Genomic DNA, 12,309 nt, shown 5'->3' on the forward strand with positions numbered 1-12,309 from the left:
TTAACATGAACCTTGAAATGTGCTTTTAGAGACAAAGAGCTCCTGCAGAAGGAAGTGGATGACCATTAATATGTAGTGGAGGGAGAAGTATTGGCTGTATAACAGGTTGACAAGAAAAGGAACAGATGTAACACTCGGAGCAGATTCCTTAATACCAAACCTACCTGCCATACTTGACACTTGTATGTTCTGATTTCATCTGTGTTTGGGGTGTTAAAATATCCACTTCACTGCTTCTAACCTGCCTGTTTATTGTTAAGTATACTAGCATGATTATATTTCACTCTATCACAGAGAATCATGCGGCCCATCTAAACAAATGATTCTTAATCACTTAGGTATTCTAAACACGCAATACCTCAGTGCACTTTGGTGTGCCGAACTTGCATGAAGGGCTCATGCTTATGGGAGGAGTAAGCAAAGGCAGCAAGCCTGAAAAACACGTTCCGCAAAGCCTCCAATCCAGACGGCACTTTTCTCTGAGCCAGAGCGACATGATCAGGTCCTCTGAGCCGCCACAGCATTCACCTTAAACTTCGTTAAGCACTTTTCGGCGGTTTTTATTTGGGCGACGTGACGCTGCTCATCAGGCAGGAGTGTCAGAGCGCAGAGCTGGGATGGATGCTGCTCAGAGAGACGCGCCGGTCAGCCCGCTGGAGAGGAGCAGCCACACCGCCTTCATACACAACAATACGCTGTATGTGTGGGGAGGTTACCAGGTAAGAGGAGACGAGGTGTAATTATAGCCTCGCTACCTGTGCAGGTCCCCAAAATTTGATTCTGTTCATCTGAACGTCATGGGGAAAACGTTTCGTCACTCATCCAAATGACTTATTCAGTCTCGCACTGATGATGAAGAGAATGGACTTTCTAGAATTTCCTCTCTTTACCTGGATGATTAGGTGCAGGTGTTTCTACGCGGAGCCACGTCATGACAATAAATTTAAAGAAAAAGTCACTGGAGACTGCTTCTATGGTAACTCTGCGTCCTCGCTGTGTTTACTTTGAGGAAATTGAATCCTAAAGGAATAAATTACCGGAGTATATCAGTGTTCGTATTTATATGATGAGGACGACAAATGACATGCATCCAGCATGTGTCGTTGAAATGTATTACAGCTTGAGCTGCTACTGAACTGAGTGAGTTACACAAAGCACCTTTGTGTAACTGTTCACTTTAACTGTTCACTTTAATTCAAAGTGAACAGTTGTTTTGGTTCAGTGCGTTTGTGACTGTATATGTAGGCTTTAAAAAAAAAACACTGCGGAAACCAACTTGGCAAATGAACTGGAGATTTCAAATATCCTTCTAGGAATCCTTAGCTGCAGGAGCATGTTTCAACAAGAAACATTTTTTTTAAACTGCATCTTGCTGCATCCAGGTTGTTGCTATGTCCATCAGCCATCTAAAGTCACCACAGCTTTTCAGCAATGTGCAGCTTTAGTGAACAAAAGAGGACATTCACAGCTTTATCTTGTCTTTGTTCCTTCACAGGTAGTTGCCGGACAGGATGTCGTGTTGCCCAGTGATGAGATATGGCTCTGTGATTTAGTCAGTGGGATGTGGTAAGATCAAATGAGGGCTGTTTATCAGCTGAGATAAACGGTGTGTCATGTATCAGAGGATAGGACAAACTAGATAAAAGTGACTTAGCAGGCTGTATAAGAACACAGATTCAAAAAACAGCCTTTTATTTTATGGTTATTTGAGTCAGGTCAACTAAAACCAAAGCCAACCTTTCTTAGAGTTTACTTATAGGTGTGTTTAAGATTTCTAAGGCTTTACCTTCTTATCTTTTACAGGCGTTTTTTAACGTTTTTGTCTTTGCAGGGAGCGGAGAGAGATGACTGGAGACATCCCACCAAACCTGTCGGCCTTCTGCGGTGCTAATATTAACACTAAACTCTACATCTTTGGAGGATATGAAGCAGCTGGGTACTCCAACCAGGTGAGATGCTGGGCCACACATTCTGTTCCAACTCAGACCTGAGTGTCACGTTTGATAAAGATAAATGCTTAAACTTCTACAGTCATACAAAAACCTTCTTTCAATTTTATGGTTTTATGTATCAGGACATAATAAAATAAATCATCTGGTACTTACCACGTTCATCCATCAAAATCCAAAGATAGTGTCTGAAAAACTTCAGCGGAGGAAATAATTATGCACAAGGTTGTGTGACAGCGTTTCAGCTTGGTTGAGGTGTGGACCTTGATTTTCTTTTTTTGTCTTGTTCAGCCAATTTAAATAGTCTTTAACATGAATACAGCCATTACTTCCTCTTGAAAACATAACACTAAACTTTTTAGTGTAAACATATTCCAGTATTCTTTATCTCAACTCATCTTATTTTAAATGATATCTTTCATTAAAATACTTCTGGTATTGCCAGATGTCGACACTTAGACATCTTGGCACTATCCTATGGATGCTGGAGAATCTGGATTTTCATTTTCTTCCCTAGGGTGATTTTCTTATCTTGGACTGGCAAATCATGCGCTCCATGGCGTTCACTTGCTTGGTTCCTTTTCTTGTAGTCTTTTTTTTTATTTATTGAGCTTTCACTCAAGCTGTAGTGAGTGTCTGACAGCAGATTGCATAGCCCTGTTGGTTCAGAATAATTCAGCTCTACCAACAAATGCACGGTGGTAAGTTAAAAATGGGCCAGTGTACATGTTTCACTAATTGAAAGACACTAATTGAACAATTTTCTGCAGGGTAAGAACTTTTCCATGCAGATATTAGTACTTAAGTAAATCCCCTCTTGTATGGCTCAGTTTCAAGGAAGTTTTAAGTTGTCGCAGAGATGTCCCCACATCTAGAGGAGTTCATGCTCCTGTGGCTGCAAAATAAGCCCTATAATCATTAACCATCCACCACCGTACTTGACAACTGGACTGCCATGAACTTCTACATTTAACATGTTAACAGAGGCCTATAGAGTTTGAGCTCTTGGGTTTTTTGCAGTTTCTCAGAGCATGCTGTTAACAGAGCTCCAGCTACTTCCATCCATCCATTTTCTTCAGCTTATCCAATTTGGGGTCGTTAAGGGGGTGGAGACTATCCCAACTGTTATAGAACAAGAGGTGGGGTATATCCAAAATGGGTTGTTAGTCAGCAGGGCAATCATTCACGCTCACATTCACATATATGACCAGTATAAGTTCACTATTTCACTTAACTAACTTCATGGTAACATGTGAAACTGTTGGAAAATTATTTTAGCCTTTCTATTTGACTGGGTGTAAATGTATCAGTGACAATTTGCCTACCAGTTTGCTCCTGTCAGATAGTTTACTGTGAAATTTGGTAAATGAGTTGTACAAACATGTAATCCTGGTTTAGAAGAATGGACATGAAAGTGTACCTTCCCTCCTACTCCCATCCTTACCTCCAAACTGTCACCATGGCAGCTCTTTTTCATATATATAAGTTACAATTCAAAATTAAAACGTCTCATTCACATTGGAACATTGCATTTATACACTGACTGTACTTTGTCTTTGATATAATGAGCAAATATTAGCATACACAAAGTCAAAAAGTTAGCTAGTGACTTGAACTGGTGTAAATGTTAGACCTGAGAGGCATCAGCATCTTGGCACTGTTGTTCTTGTTCAAGTTCAAGATCAAGTTATCGTTCTGAACTTTGCTAGACTTGCTCACAGTGGGAGTACATACTTCAGCAGAACTGTTTGAAGGATAGTTAACTACACCCAGCTACCCGCCCGGCAACTTTTGATATTAGACTTTACATTTTTTGGTAACTTGCAAAAAAGCAAACATTTTTTTTAAAAGTCAGTTTCAGCACAATATTACTAAGATGCACGATAGTAAGAAAGCAGATAAGGCTCACTTTCTAGGGGTTTCTAAAAAAACAACTGACAAAACAAAATTCCTTGCATAACTACTTGACACTTTACATGTATGTGCAGCAGTGTGCATGCCTCCTTCCCCAGGAGCAACACATTAGAAGTTATGTATTTTTTTTAAAAGTGTAATATTGTTCATTATGTTTCAGATGTACTATTTGAGTAAGTCTTCTGAGCTTTTTTTTTTTTTTAAAAAGAAAGCTGTGATAGTTGTTTGACTTTTTCAAAGGTCATCAAATATTTGTCTCTTCTGAAAACGGGCTCAGCTGTGTGACGTCATTGTTGTGATAATGTTTAAGAAGAACTCACTCAGAGCCTGACCTTTTCTATGAAAGATTGGACAATGTGATCGGACGTGCATAAAGATTGCCCCAGAGTCGCAGGGGCTTGTCTGCACATCAGTGTTTAGAGAGGCATAAAGGAGATTCATGTATTTCATGTTTTGACTGTGGTGTTTTGATTCAGGGTATGAAGACAGTCTCCAAATGCAGTTTGTCTTGTGTATTATTCCAAGCACCGTGTGTGTGCGTGTATGTGTCCAATTCACAAATGCTGTTTTGCCAGGCTCATACCAGACTCTGTAGAGACTGGAGATTATCCAGCTCGATCATCTGTTCTGATCGCTATTTGAAGCGTGTGAAAGCTCTCTGTAGAGGCAGACTAGAAGTTCACAAAGAATTGCTTTTAAAATGAAAAGGTGCATAAGCAGTGTGGATTTACCATCCATATAATATGCAAAATTAAGAGTCAAGAATTTGTGGTTCGTTTTTGACAATAAAATACAAACACAAGCAGCCAGGAGCTCCTTTAAAAAAAAAGAAAAAAAAAAGGTTTGAATTAAAAATTGGCTAGATGGCTAGACCGTGTGCTGAAAAAATATCCCCTGCACCATTACCACCTGAACCATGGATACAAGGTAGCATGGATCTTTGCTTTCATGCTGTTTATGGCAAATTTGTTCCAGTTTGGTTTCTCCTCTGATGTGTCAACAAGGCATTTTCCCCCAGAGAACTGACACTTGCTTGATATTTTCTCTTTTTTCTGACCATTCTCTCTAAACCTTAGTCATGGTTGTGCGGGAAAAAATCAGTAGATCAGCAATTTGTGAAGTACTCGGATCAACCCATCTGCCACCATAACCATGCCACATTAAACGTCTTAAATCACCTTTCCTCCTCATTCTGATCCACAGTTTGATCTTGGCCATGTCTAACATGCCTAAATGCATTTGACCATATGATTGGCTAATTTGATATTTGCATTACGGAGCAACTGATCAGGTGTACCTACCAAAGTAGCCAGCGAGTGTATTTTTCTTATTTTGTCTAATAAATTGAACGGTGTTTGTAGATGTTCAGCGTTGACCTCTCTGAGCCGTGCTGCTCATGGAAGAGAGTGACTGACACGAAGGGAACGACCCCCTCGCCTCGTAACAAACACTCCTGCTGGGTACACAGAGGCAGGTCAGTTACTACAATACACAAGCTGTCAATGAATAGCAGCCCCAGTTTTACAAATACAAATAGCAGTGGTTTATGTTGCACCTTCACCTCATTGTTTTGTTTAATTGAAGGATGTTTGTTTGTATTGTTTTTTCACAAATTCTTCCAGCTTTCAGTAATTTCATTTGTAAATGAAAGTTAAAAGAGCAGTATTGTCTCATATTTTGTCTCTGTGCAGATTGATCTACTTTGGTGGATATGGATGCAAGACCTTGAGGGAGTTACGAAACACATCGTCATCAAACTTCACTTTAGAAGAGATGTCCTGGGTAGATATTACTCTGATATAGAACTTTGGTTGCCAATTTACTGGTTAATCGTTGTTTTACTAATGATGATCGATATGTTTTTCTTTTTAGTCAAGAGCTGTAAATGAAGTAACTCTGTGCAAGGGATGGAACAGTGAGGTGAATGTGTTTGATACACTCACAGCTACATGGAGCATGCCAGAGACTCAAGTGAGTAAAACAATAAGATGTCTTACTTTTGAACTATTAGGCTATAACCATGCTAGCAGTTCTCAGAGGCTGTATTCAGACACAGCTGTACCAGAAGCTATACTAAACCTTTGATGTTTTATGATGTTTTATCACAACGTGCTGACATCAGCCTGCTTTTCTAACAACACGCTGATGTCTGACCTTTGACCTATGACCTTGAAGCATTACACACTAAAATGGTATATTTTATTATCTTTAACCAAATGACTGGAGCAGAAGTTGATCCCAGCTGAAAAATTCCACACTTTTAAAAAAAATCTGTAATTTACTAAATTAATACCTTGAAATAATTAATAAAACATTAAAATAGCAACTGAGACAAAACACTCACAAATAAAGTGTTTACTGAGATCATAATTAAGGGAGCTGAGGGCTGTTTTTCCACAGACTTGTACACAATTAGACACCTTTTTGCAACTAGAGGAGTCGCCCCCTGCTGGCCATTAGAAGGAATTAAGGTTTTAGCTACATCCTACATTGTGTTTACAATGCTCATATAGTAGAATACCATATGACAGCATGGTGGGTATATAATAGGTTTTTCATGTATGTAGAAAAGTGAAGAGATAGGTTTCACTGGTAAAGTCACTGTATTGAAATGCTGGTGGTGCTACAGGAAAAGCTGCTGGTCTAAGCTTCATCATCTGAAGAACATTTTGTGGGGAATCCATTTGATGGTTGTGGGGAAAGATCACCAGCCTCATCAGTTCTTGTCAAGCTTATCAGACCAGCAAGGATGATGCTCTGGGTGGGCCTATAATAAATAAAAAAAAATTAAAAAAAAATGGAGAAGGATGATGTCACAAAACTATAATTTGTGTTTTGCTGATTTTTTATAATAAAATGGTGTGTTTTCTTTTGTTCAGGGTTCTGCTCCGTCCCCCAGAGGCTGCCATGCCAGTGCCTTGCTGGGGAACAAAGGTTACATCAATGGTGGTGTGGTGAGTTCACTTTTCTGAGCTGCTTAATGACACCATAAACAGCCAAAAATATGCAGACACTCTTGCACGCAACCTATTTTGTATCGATTTATCTGCATTTTTGTCGTCCTCAAAGGGAAACTTTAATGCTATTTTAGACAATACTCCGCCTCCAACTTTGTGGTAATAGTTTGGGGAAGGCCCTTTCCTGTTTCAACATCCCTTTCCTGTTGTGACGTGAAGCCACTCTCATGCACAAAGCCAGATCCTTTATAAAAATGGTTTTCTTTTTTGGTGTGAAAGAATTTGACTGACCTGCACAGAGTCTTGACCTCAATCCCATCCACCCTCTCTGGGATGAGGTGGAAGTCAATGCTTATCACCTAAAAACAGTGTTCCACCTTACAAATGCAGCTACAGTCTGGTGGGAAAATCTCAGAAAAGTGGAGCAGAAATACACCAGATTAATGGACATAGCTTTATATTGAGATGCTCAACAATAATATATATTCTGTGGGCCATGTAGTGTATGGCAGATTAACAGTCACTCTCTTAAAACTTTATTTCTCCAAAAATATGATTTTAAATGCCAAAAAGTTCCAGGATTTAAGAATCACGTTAAATTTCCCAGCTGCCTCTTTTAGGTTTATCTCCTTCCACACCTCCAGTCCTCTCCCAGCATGCCAATATTATTAGTTTGCTCCACAGAAATTCTGTTCTGACCTCAGACTGACTCGACTGTCATACAGTAAAAAATATGACAAAGTCCAGGTTCAGATGCTAAAGGTCGTAATAAAAGGCCTATATTTCTGAGCTCACACTGAAAAAATGCACCAACTCATATCAGCTTGCAGCTTCTCTATTTGGAGACACAAAGAGGCAAATATATTTTCACTCACCACAGGTGTGATTGAAAGTGTAACGTGAGCACCCATGGGATCACACAATGAACATAAACCTCAAGGCGCTCTAAAAGGCTGATAACACCTTTCTTGCCCAGAATGGTGTAGACAAAGAAGAAGAAAAAATAACTTTGCATGTAACTAGTCCTGTAAGAAAGATGAGAGAGCCAAGTATGCATTGAGACCAGCATAACTGGTGGCCTTAAAGGCATACATTTAATATGCCTTATCTTTGTGTGAAGCTTCCGATTTTGTTGCATAATCTTTCTTTTAATTCGACTTTAATATTGAGGATCGACACTGCAGCATTCACAAGATTGTGTGGAGCTGAACCGGAAATTAGCTGCTTTTTACCCCTCAACTGCAAAAGGGTGATGGGGTGTTGTTGTCACCCCACTGATCGGGCGGCGTGGACACCTAAGTTTGTGAATGCAATAACTTGAGAACAGGGTGATTTTGAAATTGATACCATAGGTGTGTCTACTAGGAGGCTGAGGCGTTTTAGAGTTTTGTGAAAACAAGAGCATATTACTAACTCACCACCTGCCCTACTTGGCAGACTGTAACTTCCTGTAACTTTGTCCTCCTCCTCCTCAAAATAAAAAGGTGTTGTTGTTTTGACAGACTGGTGGAAGAGCCAGAAAGTAGTCAAACAGGACTTCCAGACTGTACATAAAGGATGGACATAGCTTCCAGGTCTGGAAAGTGTAGCAAATATGGAAGTGCTTTGAACTTTCCTTAAATGGCCATCACGGGGTGACTATGTCGGTCTCTCTTTTACATACAGTCTAAAAATAGCAGCTACAAAATAACCGGTTCAGATGTGCACAAATTTATAAAGTTGTTGTACTTCATATTTTTCTTTTAATGCTGAGTGCTGCAGTCATTTACAGCCAAGTGTAGTGCCTCAGGCAAGAACTGCCTAAAATCTGAGTTTACATTTGCAGGAAGGAGCAGAGTTGGACATGTTCTGCTTAGACCTGGACACCTGGACCTGGACCAAACTGTAAATTTTCTTTCACTCTTGCACACATACAAAAGCAATGACCTAACACAGCGGTGGGCAACTCCAGGCCTCGAGGGCCGGTGTCCTGCAGGTTTTAGATGTGTCCTTGAACCAACACAGCTGATTTAAATGGCTAAATTAACTCCTCAACATGTCTTGAAGTTCTCCAGAGGCCTGGTAACGAACTAATCATGTGATTCAGGTGTGTTGACCCAGGGTGAGATCTAAAACCTGCAGGACACCGGCCCTCGAGGCCTGGAATTGCCCACCCCTGACCTAACAAGATTTGTCCTTAGTGGCTTACTGACTACTGCTCTGTATTTTTATTTTTATTTTTATTTTATATTTATCTTTTTTGAACAGTGACATCTCCACAGCTTTTGCACCTCTTGGTCGCTCTTGGCATACCATGACGCCCACGTCAGATCACACGCTGTTCGTGTACGGAGGTTTTGGCACAAATGGAGATACTTTAAGTAAGTCTAAGAACCCAGAATAAGCACCGATCTGTTATGGGATGAGACAAAATACTACAAGAATGAAAGTAATTATAAAGAGGCAGAAAATGAAGTGATTCTTTGTGGTCCAATTTCCAAAAAAAAACCCCTGTTTTGCCTGATGCCATTTATAAAACAGATAACCATTCTGATTGCATATAATGATAATCATTCTTTTGGTTCAAGGAAGTGAATGGTTTGTGAAAGTGAAGCTTCGTTATTTTATCATGAGCCTCTTTCTTTTAGATGACGCCTGGCAGTTTAACACACAAACAAGAGAGTGGACCAAGATGATACACCCCCACAAAGACAAGCCCAGGTAATTAAAATCATTTTGTAAATGTTAAAATTAAGTGTTTCAGCTTCATAGTTTTATCATAATTTGTTCTCACAGAAATGTCTATTTTATCCATAAAATCTTGTTATTTATTCCCCAGAACTCTTCAAAATGCACAACATTTAAGCCTTTCTGCAGTAAACCTTTATTTACTTGTCAGAGTTTTCCATACGGCGTGCCCGGGGAGGGATAGTGACGTTGTGGTGTTTGGGGGAAGCAGGAACCTCCGCATCGTCATGGATTCGGTATGTGATTAACATCGGTCATATTGTTTTGTTACACTGTAAGGTTTTACTGAATAAATCCATTGTGGTATAATCCTTTCCCGTTGCAGACATTATCAAAGGGCTGCTGCATTAAACAGCAACTTTCCTTAAATACTTTTAAACCCCATTACTCTTAAGGTAATTTGTTGAGTCAACCAATTACAGCGTCGTCTTTAACCAGGAGTGTTACATAAATGAAGCATAAGTAGTTTAAGGGCTCAAAGTATTAAATGCACCTGCAATGTGTTGCAGAGTCATGTGAAAAATAACCTCTTTCAGTTCTAAGGTTTTACATATCAAGGCAACAGAAACAGTAATTTGTTCCTTAACGGGTCTTAAAATGAGGTAAATGAGCCTCAGATGAACCACAACAACATGGCACTTTACAAATTGCCATTATTTATTTAACAAATACTAAGCCAAATCTGTTTATCAGATCATCAGCAAGTGTGGAGAGCTCTATTAAAAACATAGATTTTGGCAGTTTGCTGGTCTGGAGCCTCCAGCTATGTGTTAGCACAGTGTAAAGGAGGAGAGACACCAGCAATGATCTCAGAGAAGCCATTATTGCTGCTAATTGATCTGGGAAGGGTTGTTGGGTCATTTCCATTTTATTTGAAGTCCATCATTCTACAGTCAGACAGTTTATTTACGAGAGGGAAGCTGACGATGTCTCCCAATGTGTTTCCCTCAAGTTCAGATCATGCAATGCTCAAAGAAACTGCAAAAAAAACCCCAAACAACAACTCTAAAAGCCACATCTCAGACTCAGATGTAGAACGTTTAGCATTATGCTTCGTTCACAAACAGAAAACTAACTCAAATAAGATGACTGGGATCACTGGTGCTGATGTTGCACAGAAAAAATGAACCTAGGACCGTTGGTGGGAGAGAAATCATGAGCTTTAAAGACGGGAAAAAAAGCATTTTGACATTTCATTCGTAATGTTCAATGTAGCAGTACTTTAGAAAATGTCAGGGATTTGAAGAAAGCCTTTATGATTTATTATCTGCAAGAAGTCCGTGCAAACGTTGATATGACCGTACAGTAGGACATACAGAGTGTTCAGTGAGTGTGGCAACCATAAACTCTGATTCAATTTTCGTGCCCAAAAACGTTCAAGTAGGGAAAAAAAGTATAATGATTCTTTCATGTATCATCCATCCTCATGGGATTATTTTGAATCCTGTCATCAGATGGTTATTTTGAGGCTTCCATCACCACATCACTGCAGAGACGTACTCATCTTTCAGACTCAACCTTACTCCCTCTCCAGGTATGACTAACTAAAATTTTAGGATTCGTTTAACAAAGATGCAGCGTGGGTTTCATACTTTCTGTTGTGTTAATGATTTCATACTTAACACATGTATTTCTTGTCATCACTGAAACCTCCATTCACAATCTCCATTTACACAGAATTAATCAGTTTTAATAAAGTCTGTAAACACAGCTATGCAACTCCTTGTAGTTGTGCTGCCTCACATGCAGCAAGGCGTTAGATTAATAAGCTTTATCTTGGTATTATACGAACACAGGTCACTTTATTAGGTACACATGTTTAACGGCTTATTAACACAAATATCTAGTCGTCTGGTTACATGGCAGAAACTCAGCTCGTGACCAAGACAACCTGCTAAACTTCAAACTGAGCTGAGTATTTTAGAAACTGCTGATCTTCTAGGATTTTCCTGCACAACCATCTGTAGTTTTTAGAGAGAATTCTCTGAAAAATACAAAAGATCCCGTGAGCAGCAGGAATAGAGATGCTTTCAGCACTTTGTCTGTATCATAAATAATTAAGGCAGTTTTCAAGGCAAAAGAGGGCCCCAAGCTGGTACTAGCAAGGTCTACCTCATAAAGTGGTGGTGAGAGTGTAGGTGACAGAAAACGTAATGGTTCCCTTGAATAAATAAAACTGCACGCTGAGGTATTTTCCTGTGTTCTGCTCTTCTTCAGGTTATGTGAGGATGTCATTGGACGAAACTCAGAGCTGCTCAGGTTGCAGCTCAGCCGGCTGCCATCGAAGCTACAGAGGACACTTGAGAAGAGAATGAGCTTTTTTTCTGCTAGCTCTTAAAACTTAGAGAGGACTATGTTTAGACTAGACACCAAGATTCTGAGCAAGTCTTCACTGAAATGTCTTCATTTATAAGTTGGGAATATGTATTTATACTTTGAAAAATGGTGCTAAAGATACTTTTTAACTTAATTTGTAAATAAAGCCTTTTTAATTTTGGGTAAAATTATTCCGTTTTGTAGTTTCATGCTGTGCTGTCTGTTTAACGTTTAAAAATTGTCTGTGAAATAGTAATAAAAGGTATTGATGTAACATATTAGTGCAGCTTTTTTTTTTTTTTTATCACTTTAAGAGTGGAAAATGTTGCAAAATAAAAGCATAAGCAATTGTAAAAATATAAGTAATTGTAGCTTTAAAAATACACTGGATAACATTCTACTCTAAGAGTGGGTTCTGTGCTAGTAAATGTTACCCTCCAAAAATA

At 39.3% G+C, this 12,309-nt stretch overlaps 1 protein-coding gene across 1 annotated transcript; it reads left to right on the forward strand.

Annotated features, from left to right (window-relative positions):
• Window positions 1-478: 478 nt before the first annotated feature.
• Window positions 479-12,120, forward strand: LOC102778720 (kelch domain-containing protein 1-like). Its single transcript, XM_006793147.3, has 13 exons — window positions 479-719; window positions 1,496-1,566; window positions 1,832-1,949; window positions 5,225-5,337; window positions 5,555-5,645; window positions 5,736-5,834; window positions 6,743-6,817; window positions 8,646-8,704; window positions 9,068-9,180; window positions 9,448-9,520; window positions 9,699-9,783; window positions 11,002-11,081; window positions 11,765-12,120. Exons 1-13 carry the CDS (start codon window positions 618-620, stop codon window positions 11,883-11,885), a joined length of 1,200 nt encoding a protein of 399 aa, XP_006793210.1. The 5' UTR covers window positions 479-617; the 3' UTR covers window positions 11,886-12,120.
• Window positions 12,121-12,309: the final 189 nt, after the last annotated feature.

Source organism: Neolamprologus brichardi, chromosome 8 (assembly GCF_056152115.1).
Source record: "Neolamprologus brichardi isolate AB-2024 chromosome 8, ASM5615211v1, whole genome shotgun sequence".
NCBI lineage: Eukaryota > Metazoa > Chordata > Actinopteri > Cichliformes > Cichlidae > Neolamprologus > Neolamprologus brichardi.